Source organism: Sorex araneus, chromosome 4 (genome assembly GCF_027595985.1).
Source record: "Sorex araneus isolate mSorAra2 chromosome 4, mSorAra2.pri, whole genome shotgun sequence".
Lineage (NCBI taxonomy): Eukaryota > Metazoa > Chordata > Mammalia > Eulipotyphla > Soricidae > Sorex > Sorex araneus.
Window position 1 is genome coordinate 32,522,752 of NC_073305.1, and position 25,210 is coordinate 32,547,961.

The following is a 25,210-nucleotide window of genomic DNA, read 5'->3' on the forward strand; positions in this document are numbered from 1 at the left end:
GCAGTGCCAAGAGTGATTCATGAGTGCTGATACAAGAGTAAGCCCTGAGCACCACCAGGTGTGGCCCCAAACACCTCCCCCCCTCCCCTACACACACTCTAACTGTTAACAGGAACTACTGTAGGGTCTTACACGTGTAAAATCTAACCAGTGAGAAAAAAAATACATCAGTATTTGGACTTAAAATGGTCATACAACATACCAAAGATCATGAAACATAAAACACTATTAAGAAGATTCAATATTTATAACATCTATTATAAGTTATAATATCACTGTTGTTCATCGATTTACTTGAGCGAGCGCCAGTAACGTCTCCATTCGTCCCAGCCCTGAGATTTTAGCAGCCTCTCCTTACCCGTCTTTTCCAAGATTGGAGGCTCTTTCAGGGTCAGGGGAATGAGACCTGTCATTGTTACTGTTCTTGGCATATCGAATACGCCATGGGGAGCTTGCCAGTCTCTGCAGTGCGGGTGGGATACTCTCGGTAGCTTGCTGGGCTCTCTGAGAGGCATATATATGTATATATATATTTCCCTCTATGATTTGTTGCCTGTCTACTGTCTGAACCCCATCAAATATGGTGTGGTAATTATAGAAAATGGGTAGGGAGTGTCTTATGATGTGTCGCGTGGCCGCTCCCAGGAATATGTTCACTCATATGTTATAATATATGAGTTATAATGTATATATGTTATAATGCATAAAACTAAATAAATGTGTTGTGGTTGCTACTACAGGTAAATATTTTCTTCCCACATGCATTTATAAAGTTCATGACAGCATCACTAATGTAACACCTTTTAGAAGATTTTTTTAGAAGATTTTTTAAAAAGAAGATTTGAAGTGATCTATCACACGGGAGACAAAGAAAACCTGATATACGTTGTTAATTTTTTCAAGTAATGTTATGTACAGTTTTATTGCCAGTATATGCACAACAGTTAAGCATAGAACTATAAATACACAATGTAATTAACAGTAGAAAACAAAATTGTTACAGGGAAAGGGCAGGGGATATAGAGAAACTATTTTCCTGCTGCTAGAACAGAAACAAAGGTAAAGCCTATGACAAATCATCCATTCAGTACTCTTCTCTTAAATTCTTTACATACATTTCTACATTTTTTTCAATTAAACAAAGAAAGTACAGATAAGTCTGTAACAATAGCAAATCGCTTTCCTAATAGCTATTTGCCTTTCCAGTCAAATTCACTTTGTTAGGGTTAAAAAAAAAAAAAGTCAAGATGAGAAATCATTAGTATCCTGGTTCCAAGTGATCTAATTTGCCTTCCCCCAAAACTGGTCATTTTTGAAAATTGGCTGCACATGAAAAGAATAGGTGTAGCAAAAGGTGACTGCAATTTGTTGAAAAGTAACAGAAAATCACCCGTTAGTAGTTTTCCAAAAGACACGATAGGCAGCAGCTCAGTTAAAAGTATTAGCCCTGAAGAGGTAGAGAATTTGAGCCTATTATACACAGATAACAGCCTTGGCACCATCTTCTCTCTCATCAGGATCAACGTTTTCAAGTAAGACAAACTCATGTAAAAGGAAACCAGGTTCCACCATTTAAAGAAAAGGTGCTGGTTGACTTCCATGTCTCAATAATTAGTTTGTTTATTAATGAGAAACAGAAGACAGTCAAGGACACACATGCACTTGATTTTTTTTGTCTGCTTCCGTTATCAAGTTTATTCATAAGTGAATTTGATATTAATAAATAAAAAAAGCATCATTCACAACAAAGATAAACAAACCAAAACAAAAACAAAAATCCCTGCAATGAAACCTTCTATTTTAAAAAGTATCAAGAAAATAAAATAGGCAGATGATTTGGTGCAGCTTTCTTCAGGGATGAGAGAAGGGACGTGGTTTTAAATAAAGATGGCAAGATCAGTAACCGACAAACAGTCTTAGTATTACAGAACTGGCTGATTCTGTAACATTTCTCTTTGAGGTCTTAGTTTTAAACTACAGATCACCCCAAAGAAGTTGCAACTCATGACATGTATCACTATTACACCAACAGAGCCCAGCTGTAGTTCAAATTAGTTCTGCTTTGTTTCACATCATTTCAGTATTTCTAGCATAGGACATGATACGGAACAAAACTCAAAGTAGCAATAAAAATATTCTGCATTTGAACAAAAGCAAAATAAAAGTTTTAGACTGTTAAAACTTTTAAAGCTTTAAGCATTCCTGTTTAACCAGCATTTAAAAAAATTTATACAATCATAACACTGGCAAAGGTTAATGGGAAGACAAAGAAGTACAAACATGTGAAATGATGAACTGGATTAAAAATTACCTTGTATTGATCAAATGATGTTAATACTGCTTCTTCTTGAATTTGGAATAACTATCATAAAAGTTACATGCAGACTGAGGGTAGCCGTTACAGAAGTACAAAACAAAACAAAAAACTAAAACTGGGAAACAATGGTAAGTTCCAAAAGATGTCTACGAAAATGTCCTTTCAGTGATGAGGATGGTCTGTCTGTCCTTTCTTTGAGAGACCTGGTTCACTGTGATTCGCTTCACTAACTTTGTCCGGAAACATCCGTTGTGGGATCAGCCCCTCCAGAGCCTGTCTGTGCACGTTTGATGTAAAGATTGAGCAGCTTCATCTGCAGAGTCAAGTCAAACATATCATTTGAGCAGACAGCTATAAATCAGAGGAAGCTTGTCATTAAAAAAGTAGAAACAGGGGCTGGAGAGAGAAAATATCGGGTACAGAGCTTGCCTTGCATGTAGTCAACCTGATACCCCATGGTGCCCTCTTAGCACCTCCAGGAGTGATTCCAAATATACAGCCAGGAGTAAGCCCTGGCACAGTCAGGTGTGGCCCCAAGCCCTCTGGCCCCCCAATCCTGAATTACAAACATATAGGTGAGTCTTAAAATAGAAGATTTTTATATTGAGGAATTATAATGTTATAATGGCTCAGGTCATAATTGATTATAATTATAGATAATACAGCAGGGAGGACATTTACCTTGCACATGGCCAATCTTGGCTCAATCCCTGGCACTATATGTGGTCCCCTACACCATGAGAAGTGAACCCCACATTCAAAGCCAAAGTAAGTCCTGAGTAACACCGGATGTGGTTCCAGTTTTTTAAAAAAGTAGTGATAATATATAAAACTTAAAATGAATGCAAACAAAAAAGGAAGTCAAAGTGCTGGAGAGATAGTATAGTGGGTAAATTGTTTACCTTGCACACAGTGGACCTGAGTTTAATCCCTGGCATCCCATATGGTTCCCCTAAGCACTAATCATTGAGCACAGAGCCAGGAGTAAGACCTGAGCACTGCTGTGTGTGGCCTAACAATCAAAACCAAAACACAGTACAAAAAATGTCAAGGAAGGCCAGATGGATACTAAAGCAAGGGATGTTGCTTGCCTTACACATGACCAACTTGGGGTTGATTCCCAGCATCCCATATGGTCCCTGAGCCCACCTGGAGTGTTCCCTGAGTGCAGAGTCAGGAGTAAAAGCTCTGAGCATCACTGGGTGTGGTCCCCAAACAAAAATAAAAACACAACAAAAAAAGTCAATTTATTGGAGAAATAGTGGATAGGCTATACGAGCAGGTATAGATAGAATACCTGCTTGCCTGCCTTGCACATGCTGAACCCAGTTCGATCTCCAGCAATTCCTGAGACCTGCAGGAGTGATCCCTGAACACAGTCAAGAATAAGTCCTGAGAACAGCTGGATGTGTTCCCAAAGCAAAACAAAACAACAACAACAACAATACCCACCTAATCAGAAGATGATACATTTGAATACTGTATCTCTCTCTCTCTCTCTCTCTCTCTCTCTCTCTCTCTCTCTTTCTCTCTCTCTCTCTCACACACACACACACACACACACACACACACACACACTAACTTCTTAATACTTTTCTTTTTGGTTTGTTAGTGGTCCACACTTCAGCACTGCACATGGGGGCTATTCTTGGCTTTGTCAGTCCTGGGTGCGCAGGGACAATTCAGTGTTGGGGTTTGAACTCAGGGCTCTGGCATATAAACAATATGTTTCAGTTTTTCGATCCACCTCCCTAGCTCACATTCATTTTATATTCCCAGCATTTAAAGAGGTAGCACTGCACTGGAACACTGTCGTCCCGTTCATCTATTTCCTCCAGCGGGCAACAGTAACGTCTCCATTGTGAGACTTGTTACTGTTTTTGGCATATCGAATACACCATGGGTAGCTTGCCAGGCTCTGCCATGCAGGCGGGATACTCTCGGTAGCTTGCTGGGCTCTTGAGAGGGGCAGAGGAATCGAACCTGGGTCGGCTGCATGCAAGGCAAACACCCTACCTGCTGTGCTATCGCTCCAGTCCATTTAAAGAGGTAGAACTTGGGAAACAGAAACAGAACATATAATCACTATACCTTTGGACTGGGCTGGAGCAATAGCACAGCAGTAGCACTGACAGTGACAGTGACCTTTGGGCCCAGGGGAGAGGAAGAAGCAGGAGGCCAGGGAGGAACTTAGGCATGTAGGTTTCAGAAGTTAAAATCCTAGATACTCTGCCAATATCCTGCTAATCAGAATTCTTTTGATTTCGCCATGTTATAATGCAATTTTTACTAAAAGAGGTCACATTTATGTCATCTCTAATTAATGCTTTATATAATTTTGTGTTCTTGGCCAATGGGGCTTTCCGTTCAAGACGCTAGCCTGATTATGTGCTTGGGAGTCTCCAGGTCATGTGTGGCGGTGCTCGGAGGCTGCCAGGGCTGCACATGATGCCCTGGGGACCTTATAATGTGCCAGGGATTTAACAAAGGTTGGCTCATGCGAGGCAATTGCTTTAACCCCTCTACGCTCTCTCCATCAGTTCTACTCTATTAAATGTCACGTACAAATATCTTTCCCACTCAACTAATGTCTTCACATGCAACATTTCCACTGGTAACCTTGTAGTCTCATAAACTGATAGATTTTATTTTTTTTTAATTTTTAATTCTTCTTCAGACAACTGGATTATTAAGACCAACAAACTTATTATGAAAGTTAGATTTTTTTTCTGTGAAAAATAAGTTTATTGTTCAAAATTTGTTTTTTACACTGTCTTTGAAGTTGGCCCCCCAAAGCTCCCCCTGCCCTGCCCCTGGGGATTTTGGGGATCACTCCTGGTGGGGCTTGGGAGACCATAAGTGGTGCTGGGGATTGAACCCAGTCTGGCTGTGTGCAAGGCAAGTACTCTGCCCATAGTACCATTTCTTTAGCCTCTGATGCAAGAATTTGAGCAGGTGTCCACAGGATTCACATGTTCACCATTTCCTTTGGCACTAGGATAAAATTTATTATATGTATCAATCTCTGGCAGTGCAACCTCAAAACACTGCTGTATTTGGCTCTAAAACCAAAAATCAGAAAGAAGGTGGGATAGGGGAGGCAGGGGGAAGAAAAGAAAGAAGCCAGCTGACATTGTAACCAGAAGCTGTTGTGTTTCTTTCACAGAAATCTATCAATCATTCTACCAAACATGGCTACTCATTTGAGAGTTAGAAACAGCCAAAGTGTAAGGAGCAAGAGAAAGGAAGCCAGTTGTCCAGGGGCTGACGTAGGTTCCACACCAAGCAACGCGTTTACACTTTAACACACACAAAGAACTAAACTATGTGCCATGGCCACCATCCTTAGCTAAAACTAGCATGACTTACCTTACTGCCAGTTAGCTGACTGAGGTGTGGTTTGAGTTCATCACCAATTACTGCATGAACAGCCACCAGGCAGAAGACACATGCTTTCCGAACACTGCTCTCTGAATTATCATAACCCTAGAGACAAAAGCTGTTGTTAGCACCCCTGAGGGATCAGAGAAAAGTCCTTTGTATATATACCACCCTGCAAAGCCCCCAGATTAACCTTCCTAAAGCATACACTCCTGGCAGTGAAGGTAGGCCTGTAATCCGGGTTGAACCAAGATTTTTTTTTTTTTTTTTTTTGCTTTTTGGGTCACACCCAGCGATGCTCAGGGGTTACTCCTGGCTCTGCACTCAGGAATTACTCCTGGCGGTGCTTGGGGGACCATATGGGTTGCCGGGGATCGAACCCGGGTCGGCCTCGTGCAAGGCAAACGCCCTACCCGCTGTGCTATCGCTCCGGCCCCTGAACCAAGATTTTTTTTAAGCCTGCCTTCCTTCCTCCTTTCTTCCCTCCTTCCTTTCTTTCTTCCCCTCCCTCCCTTCCTCCCTCCCTCCCTTCCTCTCCCTTCTCCTCCCCCCTCCTCTCCCTCCCTCCTTCTCTCTCTAATTTTTAGCTTTTTGGATCACACCCAACAATGCTCAGGGGTTACTACTGGCTCTGCACATAGGAATGACTCCTGGCGGTGCTCGGGGGACCCAACATATGGGAGGCTGGGGATTGAGCCCAGGTTGGTCGAGTGCAAGGCAAACACCCTCTCCACTGTGCTATCGATCCAGCCCCTTAACCAAGTTCAACATCTGACCCATCCCTACCATTAATCTAAGCTATACATTCTATAAACTTTTACAATCATGTCTCTTTCTTTTATTCCTCTTTATTTTTTTATTGATTGAGATTCTATGATTTACAGTCATTTATCTCTTAATACTGAAGCTATCTTCTGGGAAACAATGTTGGGCTGTTTTTTCACTGGGCGCTTGTGGTAGAATGGAACGATGAAGAATGCATGGGATAGTTTAAGACACACACTATACAGTGTAGCACTTTTGACCCATATCATATATGCGGTCACTACTAAATCAATGTAGAAAGAGATTTGAACCTTATTTTCAACATTCCCACAATTTATTTAGAGATATCAGGCTCAGGGCTGGAGTGATAGTACAGTGGGTAGTGCACTTGCCTTGCATGCGGCCAACCCCGGTTCAATATGGTCTCCCAAGCACTGCCAGGAGTAATTCCTGAGTGCAGAGCCAGGAGTAACCCTTGAACATCTCACTGGGTGTGCCCCCCCCAAAAAAAAAATCAGGCTGAGAAGGGAGTCATAAATGTAATGCCACAAACAAATCTCTGTGCATCTAGATTAATATTAAATTTTTATCAGAGCATTAATATATATACTATGTAATATTAGCCATCAAAATATTATTAACTAAACATACACAAAAGGTCACAGTCACTGAAAATACCAAAATCTTAAGCAAAGCATGTTATAAAATATTCCATTTTTGTAAACTGTTTATATGGATAGATTGCATGCACTACAACAATGATGTAGGTTGCATGCACTGCAACAACTACATAATAGCTATTACTATAAATTTATACTACCACTTTTTAGAGAAATCAAATGACACTTAGGGATTCTATTTTGGGATATATAAGAACACAGTGCAAAGGATTTATCGCAGTATTTATATTAAAATAAAACTGGAAATACCCATATTTCTATGAAAAGATAAAGGGATAAGCAAATTATAATATGCAAATGGGGTGTTATTTCACCATATTAGGATTGAAATTCTAATAAATGCTAAAATATAGACAAACCCATAAAACATTATGTGAAGTCAAATATACTGGCTACAAAAGGACAAATACTGCCTAACTCCCCTTTTATGAGGAATCTAAGAAAATACAACAGACAACAGAAAGTAGACCAAAGATTATCAGTAACGTGAAGAAAAGAGAATGAGGAGTTATTTACTAATGGGTAAATAACTGTACATTTAAAAGTGGCTGGATGGTGAATTTTAAGTTATATCGATTTTACCGCACTTTCACAGAGACACAGACGTACGCAGAGCTGGCGGTGGAGTCTTAGCTCTGCACATTCAAGACACCGAGTGCTGTCCGCAATCTTGAACAGATCACAGCTCATCACTTACCTGGATGAGGCCTGGCATAATCTCTGGCAAAAGCATGTTAAGTGTCTCCTTGGACACTCTCTCGATCACTTTCGTTTGCATTTTGATAGCTGCCAGATTAATGGGGTAGTCTGCAGTTTGGATGATAGGACAAAGCACTTTGATGCACTGCTCGGGAGTGATGGACGTAGCCAGCACTGACGCAGCCTCCTCAGCCGACCTTACCACCTGAAACAGGAAATGGAGCTGGGAAGTTCATCGTGTGGTGTGTGTGTGCATGCGCGCGTGCGAGTGAGAGCGAGAGAGCCAGACCGAGAGAGAGCCAGAGAGAGAGAGAGAGAGAGAGAGAGAGAGAGAGAGAGAGAGAGAGAGAGAGAGAGAGAGAGAGAGAGACTCCATTTACTGTACTGCTTGAGAGCTGTGTAACTGGTGCCCAGGGAGGGGAACCATAATTTTTGTGGCTGGAGATGAAACTCATGGCCTCACATATGCAAGGCAGGTGCTGTATCACCGAGCCACACTGTTGAGCTCTTGGCATGTTATTCTAAAACTGTTGTTCTGGAGGCATAAACTTTATGAAATATGTCCTAGACACAGTGCCCAGTATTTACTTTAGAAACATTACTACCGTAAACCAAAAAAGTGAGGGTGAGATAAAATAACTGCCCAAACATCAGTAACTGCTAAAGTCGCAAGATGGATCCCTGGGATGTGTTAAATAATTTTACCTTATTTTTCATTCCCTTAATGTTAGCTAAAAACAATCTTGCGATTAGAATGTACTCTAGGGGCTGGGGTGATAGTGTAGTGGGTAGGGCACTTGCCTTGCATGTGGCCGACCGGGTTTGATTCCTGTCATCCCAATTGGTCTCCCGGACACCATCAGGGGTAATTCCTAAGTGCTGATCTAGGAATAACCCCTAAGCACCGCCAGGTGTGACCCCCCCTTAGCCAAAAAAACAAGAACCAAACAAAAAACCCAAACACAATGTACTCTAGCTGTGCCAGGAAGTGGGCTGCTCTTCTGACCTATTGTGAATCGACCCTCTGTGCTAGTCATGTGATCATTACCTATAGTATCACCTACTCTCCGGTACATGCATCCTCAAATTATTGCAAAATAAAATAAAAATAATTTCACTGAAGTGCTATCAAGGATTGGGAAGAGAGCTCAAGGGGCTACATGCTTTGCATGCATGAGGCTCCAGTTTGATTCCTGGCACTGCAAGGTTGCCTGAGCATGGCCAGAAGTGACCCCAGCAGACTGAGCTGGAAGACCCCTGAGTACTACCCATGTAGACCTCAAACAAACAAATGAACGTAAAGGTGCTATTCTACCTTTTGTTCAAATGTTTTTCTTCTATATCAAGCTTGGGGAGGGTAAGATGTTGACTTTGCAATTAGGATTATCTAACCAATGCAACTGGTAGTAATGGGAATATCATAACTATTAAGAAACAAAATATATTACCAAACATTTTTTATTTTTGTTTTTGAGCTACACCTGCAGGTGTTGCACTCAGGGATCACTCCTGGCATGTTCCAGGGGCCATATGGGATGCCAGGGATCCAACCTGGGCTGGCAATGAGCAAGGCAAACACCCTACCTGCTGTACTATCTCTCGGGCCCCAAATCCACAAGACACTTTCATGAAAGCTGTCCTCACTGTATCAATGTCATCCCATTGTTTATAATTTACTCGAGCGGGCACCAGCAATGTCTCCATTCCTCACTACTTTGTGGAAAAAAACATCTGATAGACATCTAGGTCCTACAGGCAACTTACCACTTTGAAACAGCAAGGCTTTGGGCCAGCGAGATGGCTCTCCATGCTGGAGTGAGTCTGCGCAGGCGGGATGCCTGGCTCCATCCCAGCACTGCTTGCTCTCAAGTACAGATTTGGGATAGCACCACCAGGTGGAGCCCTAACTCCCCCATGGGGGGGGGGGAAGAAAAATCCAAAACCTCCAAACAATGATTCTACTACCCATTGGATCAAACAATGATCCACTGTTATTTTGTGAAAAATCAAGCTCTCACTGGTAAATGAAAAGTGAAGATAACGAAAGTGAAATAAAGAAAATGAAATGAGGTAAATGACTTCCTAGAGCTGGAAAGACCAGAAGGTGACAACTGATGTCACAGGCAAGGACCCAGGCATGTCTATCAGGCATCATCCTGGACATCAAGGGAAATATTAACTAAGACATTACTGGTAAGGTACACTTCGAGCAATGCTTCTCTCTTCCATGCTCTATTGAAAGTATTGAGAATGAAATCTAACTGTCCAATAGCTCACCTCCTTATGTGGATCTTTGTGTGCTTCCAATGTCTTCATGACAGTCAGTTCTGCATAGTTTTTGAATCTTGCTGGTTGGTGTCTTAGGATTTCTCTTAAAACCTTTAATGCCAAAGCCCTGATTGTAGGCTAAGAAGAAACATATTAATGAGTTTAGTAATTTGGATAATATTCTTTACAGTTTTAATTTCTTTAACTTAAGCATTTTAATGTTGAGGAGGGAATTGAGAAAACTACATAAATTAGGTGGCATAGTCTATAATTTAGTCTTCACAATTCTAGTTGGAAAATTAGATCACACTTATTTTATACACACACACACACATATATATATGTATATATGTGTGTGTGTGTGTATATATATATATATATATATATATATATGAAATATGCCTAGCAGTGCTCAGGATTTACTCCTGGCTCTGCACTCAGGAGTTACTCAGAAGTGCTTGAGGTAACATGTAGGGTGCTGGGGTTCAAACCTGGGCCTGCCATGTACAAGGCACATGCTTTACCTACTGTAGAGCTTTGACCCCACACTTAACTATGTTTTTAAGAAATGGGGAACCGACTCTATTCTAAGTATTAAAAAGAAAGTTTTACTCTGAACCACTAACTTAAATGTGCTATATAAGTAATCTGCATTGGGCTTATAAAATTTCTCAGTTTCTATTCATTTTTCTCACTGTTGACTATTCAAAGTTGCTGAGGTACTTTGTTTAGAAGAAAAAGTGCTTTATTTTGAAAATGTCATGCAAAAAAGTAGTAGCAGGAGACAACTTAACTCAATTTTCAATTTTATGTAGTTGTGATCAGTAGACAATTGAAGACAGGAAAACCGGAAAACCAGAAAATTACGTGAAAAAAGTTGTTCATGTATTCTGCCTCTTACCTCTTTGTCCCCAAGGGTTTCAAGCAATAAAAGTAGTATTGTTTTGAAATGTTCATCCCAAACACTGAAAGATTCTTCCTGTGTCAGTTTCATTAGTTCATAAAGGGCGATTTTTCTTTCCTCTACACGTTCATTATGATTAGACAACTCCTTTAGCAACTCCGCGACCAGGTCAGAATGGTCTAGGGAAAGATCTGTCAAAAGGCAAGTTAGCAGCTCTGTATTGGAGGTGCGCAAAGGGCAACTTTATAACATTATGACAACTTTATTTTATTTTTTTTTTATTTTATTTTTTTAAAAATTTTTTATTGAGTCACCATGTGGAAAGTTACAAAGTTTTCACGTTTAAATCTCAGTTATACAATGCTCGAATACCCATCCCTTCACCAGTGCTCATATTCCACCATCAAGAATCCCAGTATAGCTCCACCCCGCCCCCTCACACCCCAAACCCCCCTACGCCCCTAGCCCCCCCACCCTAAGCCCCCCCGCCTGTGTAACTAATAAATTTCACTTTACTTTCATTTTAATTGCATACAATATTTCAACAAAACTCACTATTATTGTTTGGAGAGTCTCTCCCCTAAAGTCAGACAACTTTAAAACAAGAAACATTGTAACTGTGGACATGGAAAACTGGCTGCGTACAAGACTTCTCAAATAAGCAAATATATTAAAGTTCAAAGAAGGAGGCCAGAGCCATAGTACAGCAGGTAGGGCCTTTGCCAACCTGGGTTCAATTCCCGGCATCCCATATCATCCCCTGAGTACCTCTAGGAGTAATTTCTGAGTGCAGAGCCTGAAGTAACCAGTGTATTGCTGGGTGTGACCCAAAAGTTAAAAGAAGTAAAACATCAGGAAAAAAGGATGATCAACATGAAAAGGGAGGAAAGTAGAATTAATTTCCTGGTACTAAGGTGGAATTGAAATTAATGTCATCAATACATAGACTGATAAACAATTTTGTGTATAAGCATGGAAAAATATTCCTAAGCTCTTGTCTGGAGAGGCCTGGAGAGCAGTAAGTCTATTAGCAATGCCCCAAACTTTAACCTTCAGAAATCCTTTTTTTCCTTCTCTATGTCCCCCAGCATTGGGAATTCAATCCAGTCTCACAACATGAGTACTCTACGGCTGAGCTACATCCCCAGTCAAAAGCCATTTTCTATAAAAAGAAACAAGGATATTTGAAGTAATGGTTGCCTTTGAGACGAAAGCAGGCTCAGGCCATTTTTACCTCACCATAATAAAAAAGGTGGTATGTCAAAAAGTACAAAAAACAGGGGCTGGAGCAATAGCATAGCAGGTAGGGCATTTGCCTTGCACGCGGCTGACCCGGGTTCAATTCTCAGCATCCGATATAGTCCCCTGAGCACTGCCAGGGGTAATTCCTGAATGCAAAGCCAGGAGTAACCCCTGTGCATTGCCAGGTGTGACCCCCCCCCCAACAACCAAAAAAAAAGTACAAAAAACAGCCTGAACGGGATCCTGCTGCTCACATATCAAGGGAAATTTGAGCATCATAATAAACAGGAGACACAGAGGCTGGAGAGAGGTAGTACATGTGCAAGGTAGTCTTGCACATGGCCAATCCCTGGTACCACATACAGTTTCATGAGCCTCGCCAGGAGGGACCCCTGAGCATGGAGCCAGGCGTAAGCCCTGAACAATGCTGAGTATGGCTCAACAAAACAAGAACAAACTTTAAACCTTTTGTGTCAATGAGGAAATTAGTACTACTTAACACTGGGCAAGTATTTTGAGCTGGTAATTTTACAGTCCAATTTACATATCCTTTGAGCAATTCTATTATTATGTGTATAGAAAATTTTATGGATAAATGTACGCTAGCAGCAATTTAGGGGAAATAAAGGAAACCTATAAACTACCAAAATACAGAATCATAAGTGGTGCTGCAAGTTCATCTACATATATTATTATATATTACATAATTTTTTTTTGGGGGGGGTCACACCTGGAGATGTGCAGGGGTTACTCCTGGCTTTGCACTCAGGAATTGTTCCTGATGTTATTCAGGGAACCTTATGGGACTCCAGGTTGGCCACATCCTGGGTTCGGGCCACATACTTCCTGCTGTATCACTATAAATTAGTAATAAGTTATATTAATTAATATTAATTAATGACCCCTATATATTACATGGCTCTTTAATAAAAAAGGAAGCTTTCAATTTATAGAGGAAAATGTAATTCCTTATTGAAACTAAAATGTTTGTTGGGATCAGAGAGATATAGAGAGTAGGGTGCTTGCCTTGCACATGACAGACACAGATTCAGTCCCCAGCATCCCATATGGTTCTCCAGGAGTAATTCCTATGTGTAGACCCTGGAGCAACCCCTGAGTATCGCTGTCGGACCCTCCCTAAAAGACCTAATATATTTGCAATGGTTTTGTTCTTTACAATTCTTTTGGTTGAAGTATAATAGATTTTATTTGGGAGTTTTAAGGGAGGGGTCAGAGAGAATGAGAAACTGCAAGAGAGAACACAGGCGTCTCCAGGGTGGAGGAGGGGAGGACTGAGAGAGAGAGAGAGAGAGAGAGAGAGGAAGAGAGAGGGAGAGGGAGAGGGAGAGGGGGAGAGAGGGAAAGAGTGAGAGAAGGGAGAGAGGGAGAAAGGGGGAGAGAGGGAGAAAGGGGAAGAGGAGAGAGAGGAAGAGGGAGAGAGGGAGAGACAGGGAGGGGGGAGAGAAGGAGAGGAGAGAGAGAGAAAGAGGGAGGGAGAGAGGGGGAAGAGGGAGAGGTGGGGAGAGAAAGGGAGGAGAGAGAGGGGGAGAGGGGTAGAGAGGGGAAGGAGGAGGAAGGGACGGAGGAAGAGGGGGGCAGAAGGAAAGGGGGAGAGAGAAAGAGGGGGAGAGTGAGCGAGCGAGCAAACGTGAACTTCTCCAGAGTGGAGAGGGAGCCCCAGTACAAATCCCAGCTTTAGACATGAAAGTACACATCTCAAGAGGGGAGATGTTGTGGGTGACACATATACTCAGGCACCACATGTGCTTGAGAGCAACACATGGGCACAGGCGGCACATGGGCTCAGGCAGCATGTATGAGCCTACAGTTATTTCTATACCTCTTACTTGAACATTTTTTTCTTTTGAGGTTTTGGGCCTCAGGGATCACTCTTGGTGATCAGGTTTTGCTCAGGGATCATGCCTGGTGAAGCTCAGGGCACCAAATGGGGAGCCGGAGACTGAACACAGGTTGGCAGTATGCAAGACAAGTGCCCTACCTGCTGTACTATGCCTCCAATTCCTCTTATGTGAATTTTACTGTGAGGGGAATAAGAACAGTATCTCCATCTTCATTTGGAGGCAACAAGTGATTCTCAGGAAGATAAACCAACAAGGCCGACTATGCAGCTGAGAAAAGTGACAGGCTTACATCTGAGACAATTCGTAATCCAAACGGCAGTGTTTCCCTATATCCGTTCAATAAATATTTATTTTTAAAAGTTTTTTTTCCTTTTTTGGGTCACACCCGGTGATGCACAGGAGTTACTTCTGACTCCCACTCAGGAACCACTCCTGGCGGTGCTCAGGGGACCATGTGGGATGCTGGGAATCAAACCCGGGTTGGCCGTGTGCAAGGCAAATGCCCTACTCGCTGTGTTATTGCTCCAGCCTCTTATTTTTAAAGGGATTTAAAAAAATATTTTATTTACTTACTTGCTTTTGATTTGCAGGCCACACCAAGCAGTGCTCAGAGCTTATTCCTGGCTCTGCACTCAGGAAACCTCATGGAAGGCTGAGACTGAACCCGGGTAAGCTGTGTGCAAGGCAAATGCCCTAGCCACTGTACTATCATCCAGCTACTTCAATACGTCTTTAAAGTTTGTTTATGACTTCATGTATAAAAAGTACATTTACAAAGAAGGGTACATCTTCAATGAGCAATATCATTACGGCACAAAAATGAATGACTGAATGCACAGTACTTAAGAGATAATCCAAAGTTTCTAAGTTATCAGTGGTTTTAGCTGTTCCTGGGACTTCATTAAGTTCTTCTAGATTTCAAGCACGAGCTCAGGAGGAATATCCTATTTCTCAGCGTGAAGAAAATTACTAGATGACTAGACAGAAGATGGAACAGCCTAAAGATGGAACTAAGTAATTCTCACTCCAAACAGCTTTCCTTTTAGGGAGCTACAGTAAGAGGACATGATACTTTAGTTTGGTTGATTACCAGTCCTCCAAAACACAGGCAGCAGCAGCAAGACCCAAAACATACCATCAGGAAACTGGTCCGCATCATCATCAAACATGGCTTCTTTTAGGGCAGATTTATTGAAGGGGCTGATGCCGTCTGAATAGTTGTATGGATTATAATCTCGAGAGCGTGGGGAGGAGTGAGCAGGCATCGAATGGAGCAATGAAGCTTTATTGTCAAGAGCTGTCTGGCTTGAGTCAGTAGAATCTCCTCCTGCACGTGGGTCGGATATCCCAGGACCGCCACACATCTAGCAATGGGAAGAGTGGAGACATGAATTCATTTGATCAATTGCTTCACAATTTTAAACAGAGGTTTTCCTATTGACTAAAAGCTACTTAAAAAAAGGTAACAAAAGCTAGCTTAATAATTAATAGCAATCATGGAGCTGGAGCAATAGCACAGTGGGTGGGGCATTTGCCTTGCACGCGGCTGACCCGAGTTTGATTCCCAGCATCCCATATGGTCCCCTGAGCACCGCCAGGGGTAATTCCTGAGTGCAGAGCCAGGAGTAACCCCTGTGCATCGCTAGGTATGACCCAAAAAGAAAAAAAAATAGCAATCAACAGGACAAATGAACATATTCAAGATGCTGAAACTTGGAGAGGCAAAGAAGTCCCACGTAGGTCTGGAGAGAGAGCACAAAGGGTGAGCGCACAGGAACAGCGCCCCCGCCCTCACCCTCCCCCAGCACTGCAGGGTGCAGCCCGGGTGGCCCCCAGCACTGCTGGATCTGAGCAGCAACAAATCCTTGGGCCAAGTATTGCCAGGTCAGAGTGGCCCTTGAGTACCACTGAAGAGGATCTCCCACGCCCCACCCTGATAAATCACAGTGGTAAGGGCAGACAGGGAACATCAAAGCACACTGTTCCAATGCTGCTGACAGATCCCGTGACGATGACTTGATCAAATGAGATGTACATGGTGTGACTAGCTACCACGTCTCTGTGCCAGCTAACAAGCAGAAGGACTTTCATTAGCAACACAGAACTAAATGCTACCTCTTGGGGACTGCTCAGGACCCTGAAAAGAAGAGCACCCCGAAACCTTTACCCTGGACAACCGGAAAATTCCATTACCAGCTTTGCACAACCTGAGGCACAGGTGCCCTTGTGACAAAGGAAATAGCTAAACTCAAGAGGTAAAAGTAGCCCAGGGCAGTTAACTAAGAGACCCCCAAAAGCCCGTAAAGTAGAGTGCCTTCCTCTACACTAAAAGCCTTGTACATTCCTCCTGACAGATGCTCCTGCCAGATAAACCCTTGCCTCCCTCTCCCCACTATTTCTCAACCTACTCTTGGAGAATGTTGTAAGCCCACCAAAGTACGCCCCGAACCTTTCCCTATTTGGTCTGAGAAGACACTTCCCTGATGATTGACAACTTATGTACCAAGCCCCTGCTAAGAAAAGTATAAAACCAGCATGGCTGTTAATAAAGTTGCCCTTGATCGGCATGTGTCGTCTTGGGCCCCCTGTTTACTAACCTCACTAGTCTTATTTCAGGTCGGGACCCTCACAGAATCCACCCAATTAGGAGCGCTTTCCACTGTTGTCTCTCCGCGGGCAGGAGAGACCTCTGGGGGAACGCGCAGCTACCGGACTGTATTCTTAAGGTAGAAAATTATACAATGAAAATTATGTACAATGACGGTAATGTCAATAAATTGTAAGAAAACCAAATCAAGGCCTGCTTAAAAAGAAAGGTCTACCTGGGCTGGAGAGATAGTACAGGGAGTTAACACATCTGCCTTGCACATAGGGGACCCTTGGTTCCACTGCAGCACTGCATTGGGTCAACAGAGCTCTGAAAGGAGTAAGCCCTGAGTACTACTGATATGCCCCCAAACCAAAAACCAAGCAAGGATCCTTTTGCATCCTTTGGGAAGACTTTTGGCAAAAAATTTGTGCACATTCATATAGTTGTCAAAATGTCAATACTAATGCTAATGCTACTATTATAATCATGACCACCCCAGGTCTCACCAGCACCACCATTTACATCAGACACCAGGTGCTAAGCGTCCAGCTAGCTGTTTAACACACACTCCTTGAGAACTTGTTACCTATTTACTGTTTACCACTTATGTACCAGGCACCGGTGGAGGCACTGGGCATATACTAGTGAATGAAAAGGAAAACCTCTTCATGGAGTTTTACATTCTAGTGGAGAGCAGAACCATTACAGACAACTGATATGTAATGTGTATGGTCAGGCAGAAGGTGGCCACGTTTGGGAGGCAGTGCAGTTTTAAAGGGATCATGGGTTCTGAGGAGGGAGGACCCTGGGGTGACCTGGAAGAAGAATGTTTCAGCAGAGGGAGTGGAAAAGCCAAGACAGAGGCCCTGAGGCAAGGGCAGGCCTAGTTTTGTTCACGGGAGAGCAGAGGTCTGTGTGGCTGGGGCAGAATGAAGACAGTAGTGTAAGCTGAGTCCAGAGACAAAAGTGGGGAAAGGTCTATTATGTAGACTTTCGTACGTTTTTTTCTTTTTTCCTTTTTTTTGCTTTTTGGGTCACACCCGGCGATGAACAGGAGTTACTTCTGGCTCTGCACTCAGGAATTACTCCTGGCGGTGCTCAGGGGACCATATGGGATGTTGGGAATCGAACCCGGGTCTGCCGTGTGCCAGGCAAACGCCCTACCCGCTGTGCTATTGCTCCAGCCCCCTCGTATGTTTTTTTTAAAAAAAAAAAACTCTAAACGGGAACTTTTGGGGGGCTTGTTTATTTTGGGGCCATAAGCAGCAGTGCTTAGGGCTTACTCCTGACTCTGTGCTCAGGGATCACTTCTGGTGAGCTTTGACGATCACACGGGGTGCTGGGGCGCAAACCCAGAGCTTGCCCACGTGCAAGGCAAGCACCCTGCCTGGTGGGCTACAGCCCCAGCCCCGCGCTCTGCTGCTGTGTGAACAGAGAAACCACAGCCCAGAGGAAATGGAGGGACTGCCCAACTGCTTGTTTCTAGAAAAGTCTTAAGAGAACGTGATAACCCCTCTTTGTATAAATGACAGAAGTAACAAAAGGAGGATTGTGTTAAGAAATAGCAAAACGTTTCCTTTGGGCTACACTCAGCAGAGCTCAGAAGCCATGCCGGCTAGTGCTCGTGGTAGTGAGGATCAAACAACCGGGAGTAAGAGAGGCCTCAGGGTGTGTGTGTGTGTGTGTGTGTTTGTGTGGTGGGCATGTGGAGGAAGATGGATGGGGGGGATGATGACTGGTACTTACTCTTTATTTGCTTAAAGAAGCAGATTTTTCGTGGGGAGGGGAGGCACAAAAGTTTCATGTGGTCCTTTGAGCATCACCAGGTGTCGGAATTCCTGGTCCTGGTTTTGTCTCTTTTTTTTTTTTAAGTTTTTTTTTTCCCTTTTTGGATCACACCTGGCGATACACAGGGGTTACTCCTGGCTCTGCACTCAGGAATTATCCCTGGCGGTGCTCAGGGGACCATATGGGATGCTGGGAATCGAACCCGGATCGGCCGCGTGCAAGGCAAACCCCCTACCCGCTGTGCTATTGCTCCAGCCCCACTGTCTCTTTGTTTTTGTTTTTGGGTCACCTAGTGATGCTCTGGGGTTAATATGGGGTAACCGGGATGGAACCCCAGTTGACTGCGTGGAGGTAAGCACCCTAGCCACTCCAGCGCCCCTGTTTTGTTTTGAAAATTTGCTTTGTGTCAGTTTCAATTTTCTTTTTTTTCCCTCCTCTCTGCTTTTGCATCACACCCAGCAGCGCACAGGAATGTAGCTCAGCGGTAGAGAACATGTCTCATGTAAAAGGCCTTGGACTTGATCCCTGACATTGAAACAAACAGTCTTAATCAGAGTCTGCAATGTAAGAAATGTAAGATTATTCAAATACTCACCGAGTCACCATCATCTTTTTTAGAATCCCTTTTCAATGGCTCATTCATATCCTCTTGACTACGGAAGCTGAAATTCTGAATTGCTTCAGTAACACCTCTAAGAGAACTATAAATATCTTCAGAGTTCATGTTTTCTGTGTCATAATCAAATGCACTATGAAAAAGACAACATCTAATTTTATTTATGTGTGGTTTTAAAATACAAACATATTTGAGGAGGTTACGTAGAATATGTAAAAAGAAAGAACAAGTGAATACACATTCCCCCAGAGCATAATTAATTAGCAAAACAATACTGTCGGGTTATGGAGTCCACATCTGTTTTGTACTTGTCCTCCCTGCTGTTATGACTCTAGAATGCAGGACCCTCAGCAATTGGTTTGTCTTCTGACGTACAAAAATGTTCTGACAAACCAACGGTCAGCACACTATGACCTCTGAAAACTTAGAATGTTTTCTACACTTTTAAATGGCTGACACATAACAATTACTTAAATGCAAATTCTCATAAGTGTACCTAAATAAAACTGTACTGCAACACAGCAACGCTCAGTTATTTAGCTCTTTATCATCAACGGCTATTTTCACAGTCTGACAGCAGCATTAAGCAGAAGTGACAAGGCCTGGAAAGCCTAAAGTATTTACCATTCGGCTCTCAACAGAAAGTTTGTTAATACCTGTAATTAACTTACAGTAATCACACTGTCTGCAGAGATCAATATATAAGGTGGATTTATAAGCCAGAGAATTTGTAACACTGAATATAAATGTTATTGCATGATTCTATAATCAAACTCTCTAATCTGAGATTGGAATTGAGCTCTGAAACTTCTCACTCATGCAGGACATGAAAGAGAGTGGCTAAGCTGGCCTCTGGAGAGGCCCAAAATCCCAGGGGCGGGTACTTCTCCTTCCAGCTCTGTTCCTTGCAGGCTACTGCCTGGGAAATCACTTCCCCCTTTGGGATTACTGAAGTTTTCCTTGTGACATTTGCCCATTAATGCTTCGGAAGTCTGAGAAGCATGGAACTGGCACTGAATGTTGTCCTGGAGTACTTTTTGGCAGCATCCATGACTTTCAGCAGACTCCTGGAGGGCCTCACCTTGTGTGTTTGCAGACTACTCAGGCCAGGCCACACTCTAGGCCCTGGGCCTCCAGAATGGATCTGCTGCCGGCCACTGAGCTCATCCACAGCAAAGGATGTGGCGGTGTTACTAGTGGCTCCGTAAAGTGGGGAGCAAGGGAGGAAGCCTCGAGAAAGGAGTGTTTCCACCTCTCTGTTCAACCCATCTCAGCCGCCAGCAGTCAAGGACGTGCCTGGCTTGGGTCAGGACTGGTCATGTCTGCCACGAGCAATTAGATGACACTCACGTCCTGCCAGCCCCACGAGGCAGCCATCGGGCTGTGCCCGGAGTCCCTCTGTTCTGCCTGGCGTGGGAGACCATGATCCCCGCCACTGGATTTCTCGGGGAGCCGTGAGCTCAGGCTGGAGGGAGGAGCTGCTCTTTGCAGGAAGGGGAAGTCAGTCCTAACCCTGGCATGGGCGTTCTGGGTCTGCTGCCGTCCCTCACAGAAAATAAATTCAGGAGGTTAAGATAGTGATGCGGGAGGAGAAATACGTGTTTAAGAGAATATGGGCTTCTCCAGAGTGGAAATAAGCCAGCAAAGACACAAATGAACATTTGAGATGTTTTCTAGAAAGAATACAGGCTTGAAGAACAAGCCCCCACTTTTAGAGGTGGTTGGCCAACTAGACCTAAATATCCACCATCTGACCTCACCATTTATACAGATTGGTTTAAAAGAAAGACACAGTTTGCAACTTACTGGATTTATAAATTTACATTTCTATCTGAGAAATATAACTGAGCTAGTTAACGCAATGAGTAGTCATTTCCAAAAAACTGTTCTCAGGAATTTTTCTTTTCACTTATGGAAAACTTTCATATCCAACAGATATTATGTTCTTAGTACTTGAGGGCCCTGCTCAACTACTTGAGCCACATTCACAGCCCAGTCTATACTATCATCATTTAAAAGGTTAGTTTGGAATAAAGTGAGAAATTTTGAATCTGCTAAGTTTCTATGTGTATGTTTCTATGTTGATAAGACCTTTCACATCAAGTGGAATTATATATATCTTCCTGAAGTGGGAATCTGTAAATATAAAGATATGGTGGAAAATAATCACATTTTTTTATTACCTTGGAGATAAAGTATTCTGTGATGTATTGGTAGGTGAAGTAAGAGGACTGGACCAATTGGCTGGTGAACGTGGTGTTGGTCTTGTCAAAGGACTTCCCATGGAACCCTGGGAGAAACAACTCAAGTAATTAAGTTCAGTCCCTTATGCAAACTACACAAATGATTCTAAACATACAATGAACACTCAATGTTTTATTTATGCCTTACTTTCCCTAAACAAATGCCATTTATCCTGTGAACCAATCACTTGTAATCATTAAGTGTGAACATGCCTTTTTAAGTACTACCTACTTTGGGCCCTATTTATTGGTTCCAGAGTAACTGCTGTTAGAACTCAAATAAGATTGGCTCATCTAAAGAGCAGATCCAAATTCTAATGGCTTTCAAAGAAGATCCCCCATTTGAGTTCTGCTTTGTTTTGCTTTCCTTACTTGTAACACAGTCTCACCAGCACCTTCCAACAGTACACTATATTACAAGACAAACACAGGCCTAAGCGTTCTATCCTGTCCAGGTTAATGTCTCTCAGCAGGAAATGCTGCCCAGTGTAGCTGCAAAATCTACATAAACAGCATCGAATATGTAACTACTTCCACATGAAACAGTTCTTGCTAACTTCTACATCGTATAGTAGCCAGAAAATAAGTGAAAAATACCTGGGTTCCATTGCCAGTATTTCGAAGGTGATTATGAAGAAGCTTGGTAGCACCATCCTGAAAAGTTTTTGGTAAAGCTCCTAATAACATTGTGAACTCGGGGGTATTGAGTTCAAATAAGGAAATCAGCACTGACTGTGCTGCCTGAAAAATAGAAGGAGGCCAGAAATATATTTTGGTTAGAGAAAGGAATCGACTTTTTTCATTTAATGTTTCTGCTCAATAGCCTAATACTGTAGAAAAGACTTTTTGCTTTTAGTGTAGTTTTCAGAATTTCCATCTTTACTCCCTCGAAATAAAAGGTATTTTATTTATTTTTAAAATTATAGAGTCTGTGATTTTCAATAGTACTACTAATGGTTTCTCCTGTAAAGTGTTTCACCAGCACACTCATCACCAGCCTACCTCCCTCCTGACAAGGACCCTAATGCCCCTCTTTTTCCATGCTCCCCCTTCACTGATTGTGTGGATCAGTTCTCCTGTTGTGTTGCTTTAGGTCCTCTGCTGCTACTGTCTATCTTTAAGTCCCGTATGTGAGAGATCATTCTGTATCTGTTCCTTTCTTTCTGACTGACCTCACTCAGCGGATCCTCTAGTTTCATCCACTGGCTGCAAACTGCATGATCATTTTTAGAGCTGCATAGTATTCCATTATGTGCCTGTCTACCTATTCATATATCTCTCTATATCCATCAATCTATCATAACTTCTTGAGCCGTTCATTCATATTTAGGCATTTGAGCTACTTCCATGTCTTGGCTATTGTACGGTGATGAACACAGGAGTGTATATGTCCTTTTGAAAAAAAAATTTTTTTTTCGATAGATGCCAAGAAGTGGTATTGCTGGGCTATACGGTAGTTCTAGCCCTATTTTATTTTTTTGATAGATATCTCAATATTGTTTTCCATAAAGACAGAACCAGATGACATTCCTACCAACAGTGAATGAGGGCTCCTTTCGCACCAAAACTGCACTAAACACTGGCCATTTCTAGACTTTTGGATATGTACTATTCTCATTGGTGTGAGATGGCATCTCATTGTTGTTTTGATTTGTATTTACCTTATCAAATGAGCACAGAAAAAAGATGTTTTGTTGGAAAAATAAATTTTTTTGTTTGTTTCTATTTTTGTTTTTGGGCCACACCTGTCAGTGCTCAGGGCTCACTCTTGGTGGTGCTGGGGATACCATAAGGGCAGCCCCAGGTCAGCTGTACACAGTGCAAATGCCCTACCCACTGTACTACTGCTCCAGCCAAAGAATTTTTTTGACCTCCTATTTACTTTTTGAAGTTTAGAAGGGAATATAGAGACTGGGGGAAAAGCTCAATGAGGCTAGAGACCACATGTTTCTTGTCCACACAGTCTGCAGAGTTAGGCTGAGTCCTGCAGGAATGGTTCTGGGGTCACCTGAGTACTGCCTGGGAGGCCCCGTCTCCCAGAGGGATTATAAAAAATATTGCAAGAATCACCTAATCATCAATGGGATAAGTTAGCCAGTTTCTAGGCTTATCCTGTTATATAAGAAGAAAGATGTATGGATATACAGAAGTATTATCCTTGTGCCACATAAAAGTCATCCAGAGCAAGTCAGTACTTTACTCTCTATTTCAAGAACGCAATTCTTCTTTTTACTTTGGGGTGTGTGTGTGGGGGGGGGGGGGGGCGCACATCTGGCAGTACTCAAGGATTCCTCCTGGCTCTGCTGGCTCTGTGCTCAGGAATCATTCCTTGTGTGCCTGGAGGACCATATCAGATCCTGAGGATCGAACCCCGATTGGCCACGTGCAAGGCAAGTACTGTACTACTGCTCCAGTCCCATCAGAATGGAATTCTTAAATCAGGTCAAATCTAGCCTCTCAAGTAACTAATGTTAGACATCTGCACTGTGAATCGAACAACCTTCTAATTTATTGAGGAAATGGGAATAAAAAAACGCTTACTCCAGTCAGTTAAGAAAACAAACAAATTCCTTCCTTCTTCAACAAACTGAATTATCAGAAGTCAAAATTTGAAATTTAGAATAGGTAAAAACTTAGCTGAAGCGACCAAGAGAAAGCTAATCTGCAAGAGTGAGGATGTGTATTCAGTGGCCTCTGCTGCCCACATGTGCCAAGATTGATCCTGGCAGCTCTGCCGTGATCCCAGCACTGCAAATGATTTCTGGCTGCACCACAGTAGTGCATCTGCAAGCACTTCAACAAAAGGGTGCAAATCCCGGCAAGGACAACTAAACAGATGTGTGAGCACATGGCCAGGCGTGACACACCCTGCAAACCACCACAACTAGAGAGTGCGTGAGCACTGCCCATAGTTAAAAAAGTCTTGGTGAGAGTGTGCTAAGCATGGCACTGCCACTGTTCCCCCCAACTGAAGTGGAAAGCCAAGACAGCCAGGAAGTGTGAATGTGCAATCCCCCGCTCTCCCACAAGCATGTAACATGCTAATACTGCAAAAATTATGTTCACGTTCAACCACATTCAAGTGTGAGACACCAGTGGCATGAGGCCTGCATCAACATGTTAAAGCCCGTGTTTTGACCATTGAACATGTTAAAACCCATGTCTGACCATCGGCGCACACCACAACCAGTGCGATCCTGTCACTTCAACGTTAACAGAGAGAAAGAGAAAGAAACCTAAATGTCCCACTATCATGATGTTCTTGGACCTCACCTTCCTCCACTCAATGAAAATTTAAGTGAACTATGCTTGTGGGCTGGATCGATAGCACAGCGGGTAGGGCGTTTGCCTTGCACGCGGCCGACCTGGATTCGATTCCTCCATCCCTCCTGAAGAGCCCGGCAAGCTATGGAGAGTATCCCGCCCGCACAGCAGAGCCTGGCAAGCTACCCGTGGCATATTTGATATGCCAAAAACAGTAACAACAAGTCTCACAATGAAGACATTACTAGTGCTCGCTCGAACAAATTGATGAACAATGGGATGACAGTGCTACGACAGTGCTATGCTTATGGCATTTGAAAAAATAGGACTTGGATCAATTCTGTCTGGGTGGAGGAATGGACAGATGATACAACACAGCTTAGAAATGCAGCCGGCACACAGAATGCCAACAAGAGGTCTGAAGGAAGAATATCCTGTTACTACCTTGCTGGCATCAACATACACAGTGTTCTCCAATATGTTAACAGTGCCTACATAAAGCTGCTTCACTGTGAAACAGAACATCAGGATCCTTTGAGGTTTTTGGGGGGCCTACGGGGGAAGAGGGGCATTATAATCTTGAGAGAACCC

General features: G+C 42.9%; 1 protein-coding gene across 25 annotated transcripts in view; it reads right to left on the reverse strand.

Annotated features, from left to right (window-relative positions):
* Positions 1-886: 886 nt before the first annotated feature.
* The window catches only part of CLASP2 (cytoplasmic linker associated protein 2), a 158,945-nt gene continuing 134,621 nt past the window's right edge, over positions 887-25,210 (reverse strand). For all 25 annotated transcript variants that reach the window (XM_055134088.1, XM_055134089.1, XM_055134085.1 and 22 more), the window contains 9 exons: positions 21,953-22,096; positions 21,296-21,402; positions 19,092-19,245; positions 15,254-15,482; positions 11,012-11,205; positions 10,120-10,248; positions 7,841-8,047; positions 5,687-5,803; positions 887-2,630 (listed from right to left, as the gene is read on the reverse strand). In XM_055134088.1, the coding sequence (XP_054990063.1) occupies positions 2,544-2,630; positions 5,687-5,803; positions 7,841-8,047; positions 10,120-10,248; positions 11,012-11,205; positions 15,254-15,482; positions 19,092-19,245; positions 21,296-21,402; positions 21,953-22,096 (1,368 nt within the window). In that variant the 3' untranslated portion in view covers positions 887-2,543. The remainder of the gene's footprint in view (positions 2,631-5,686; positions 5,804-7,840; positions 8,048-10,119; positions 10,249-11,011; positions 11,206-15,253; positions 15,483-19,091; positions 19,246-21,295; positions 21,403-21,952; positions 22,097-25,210) is intronic.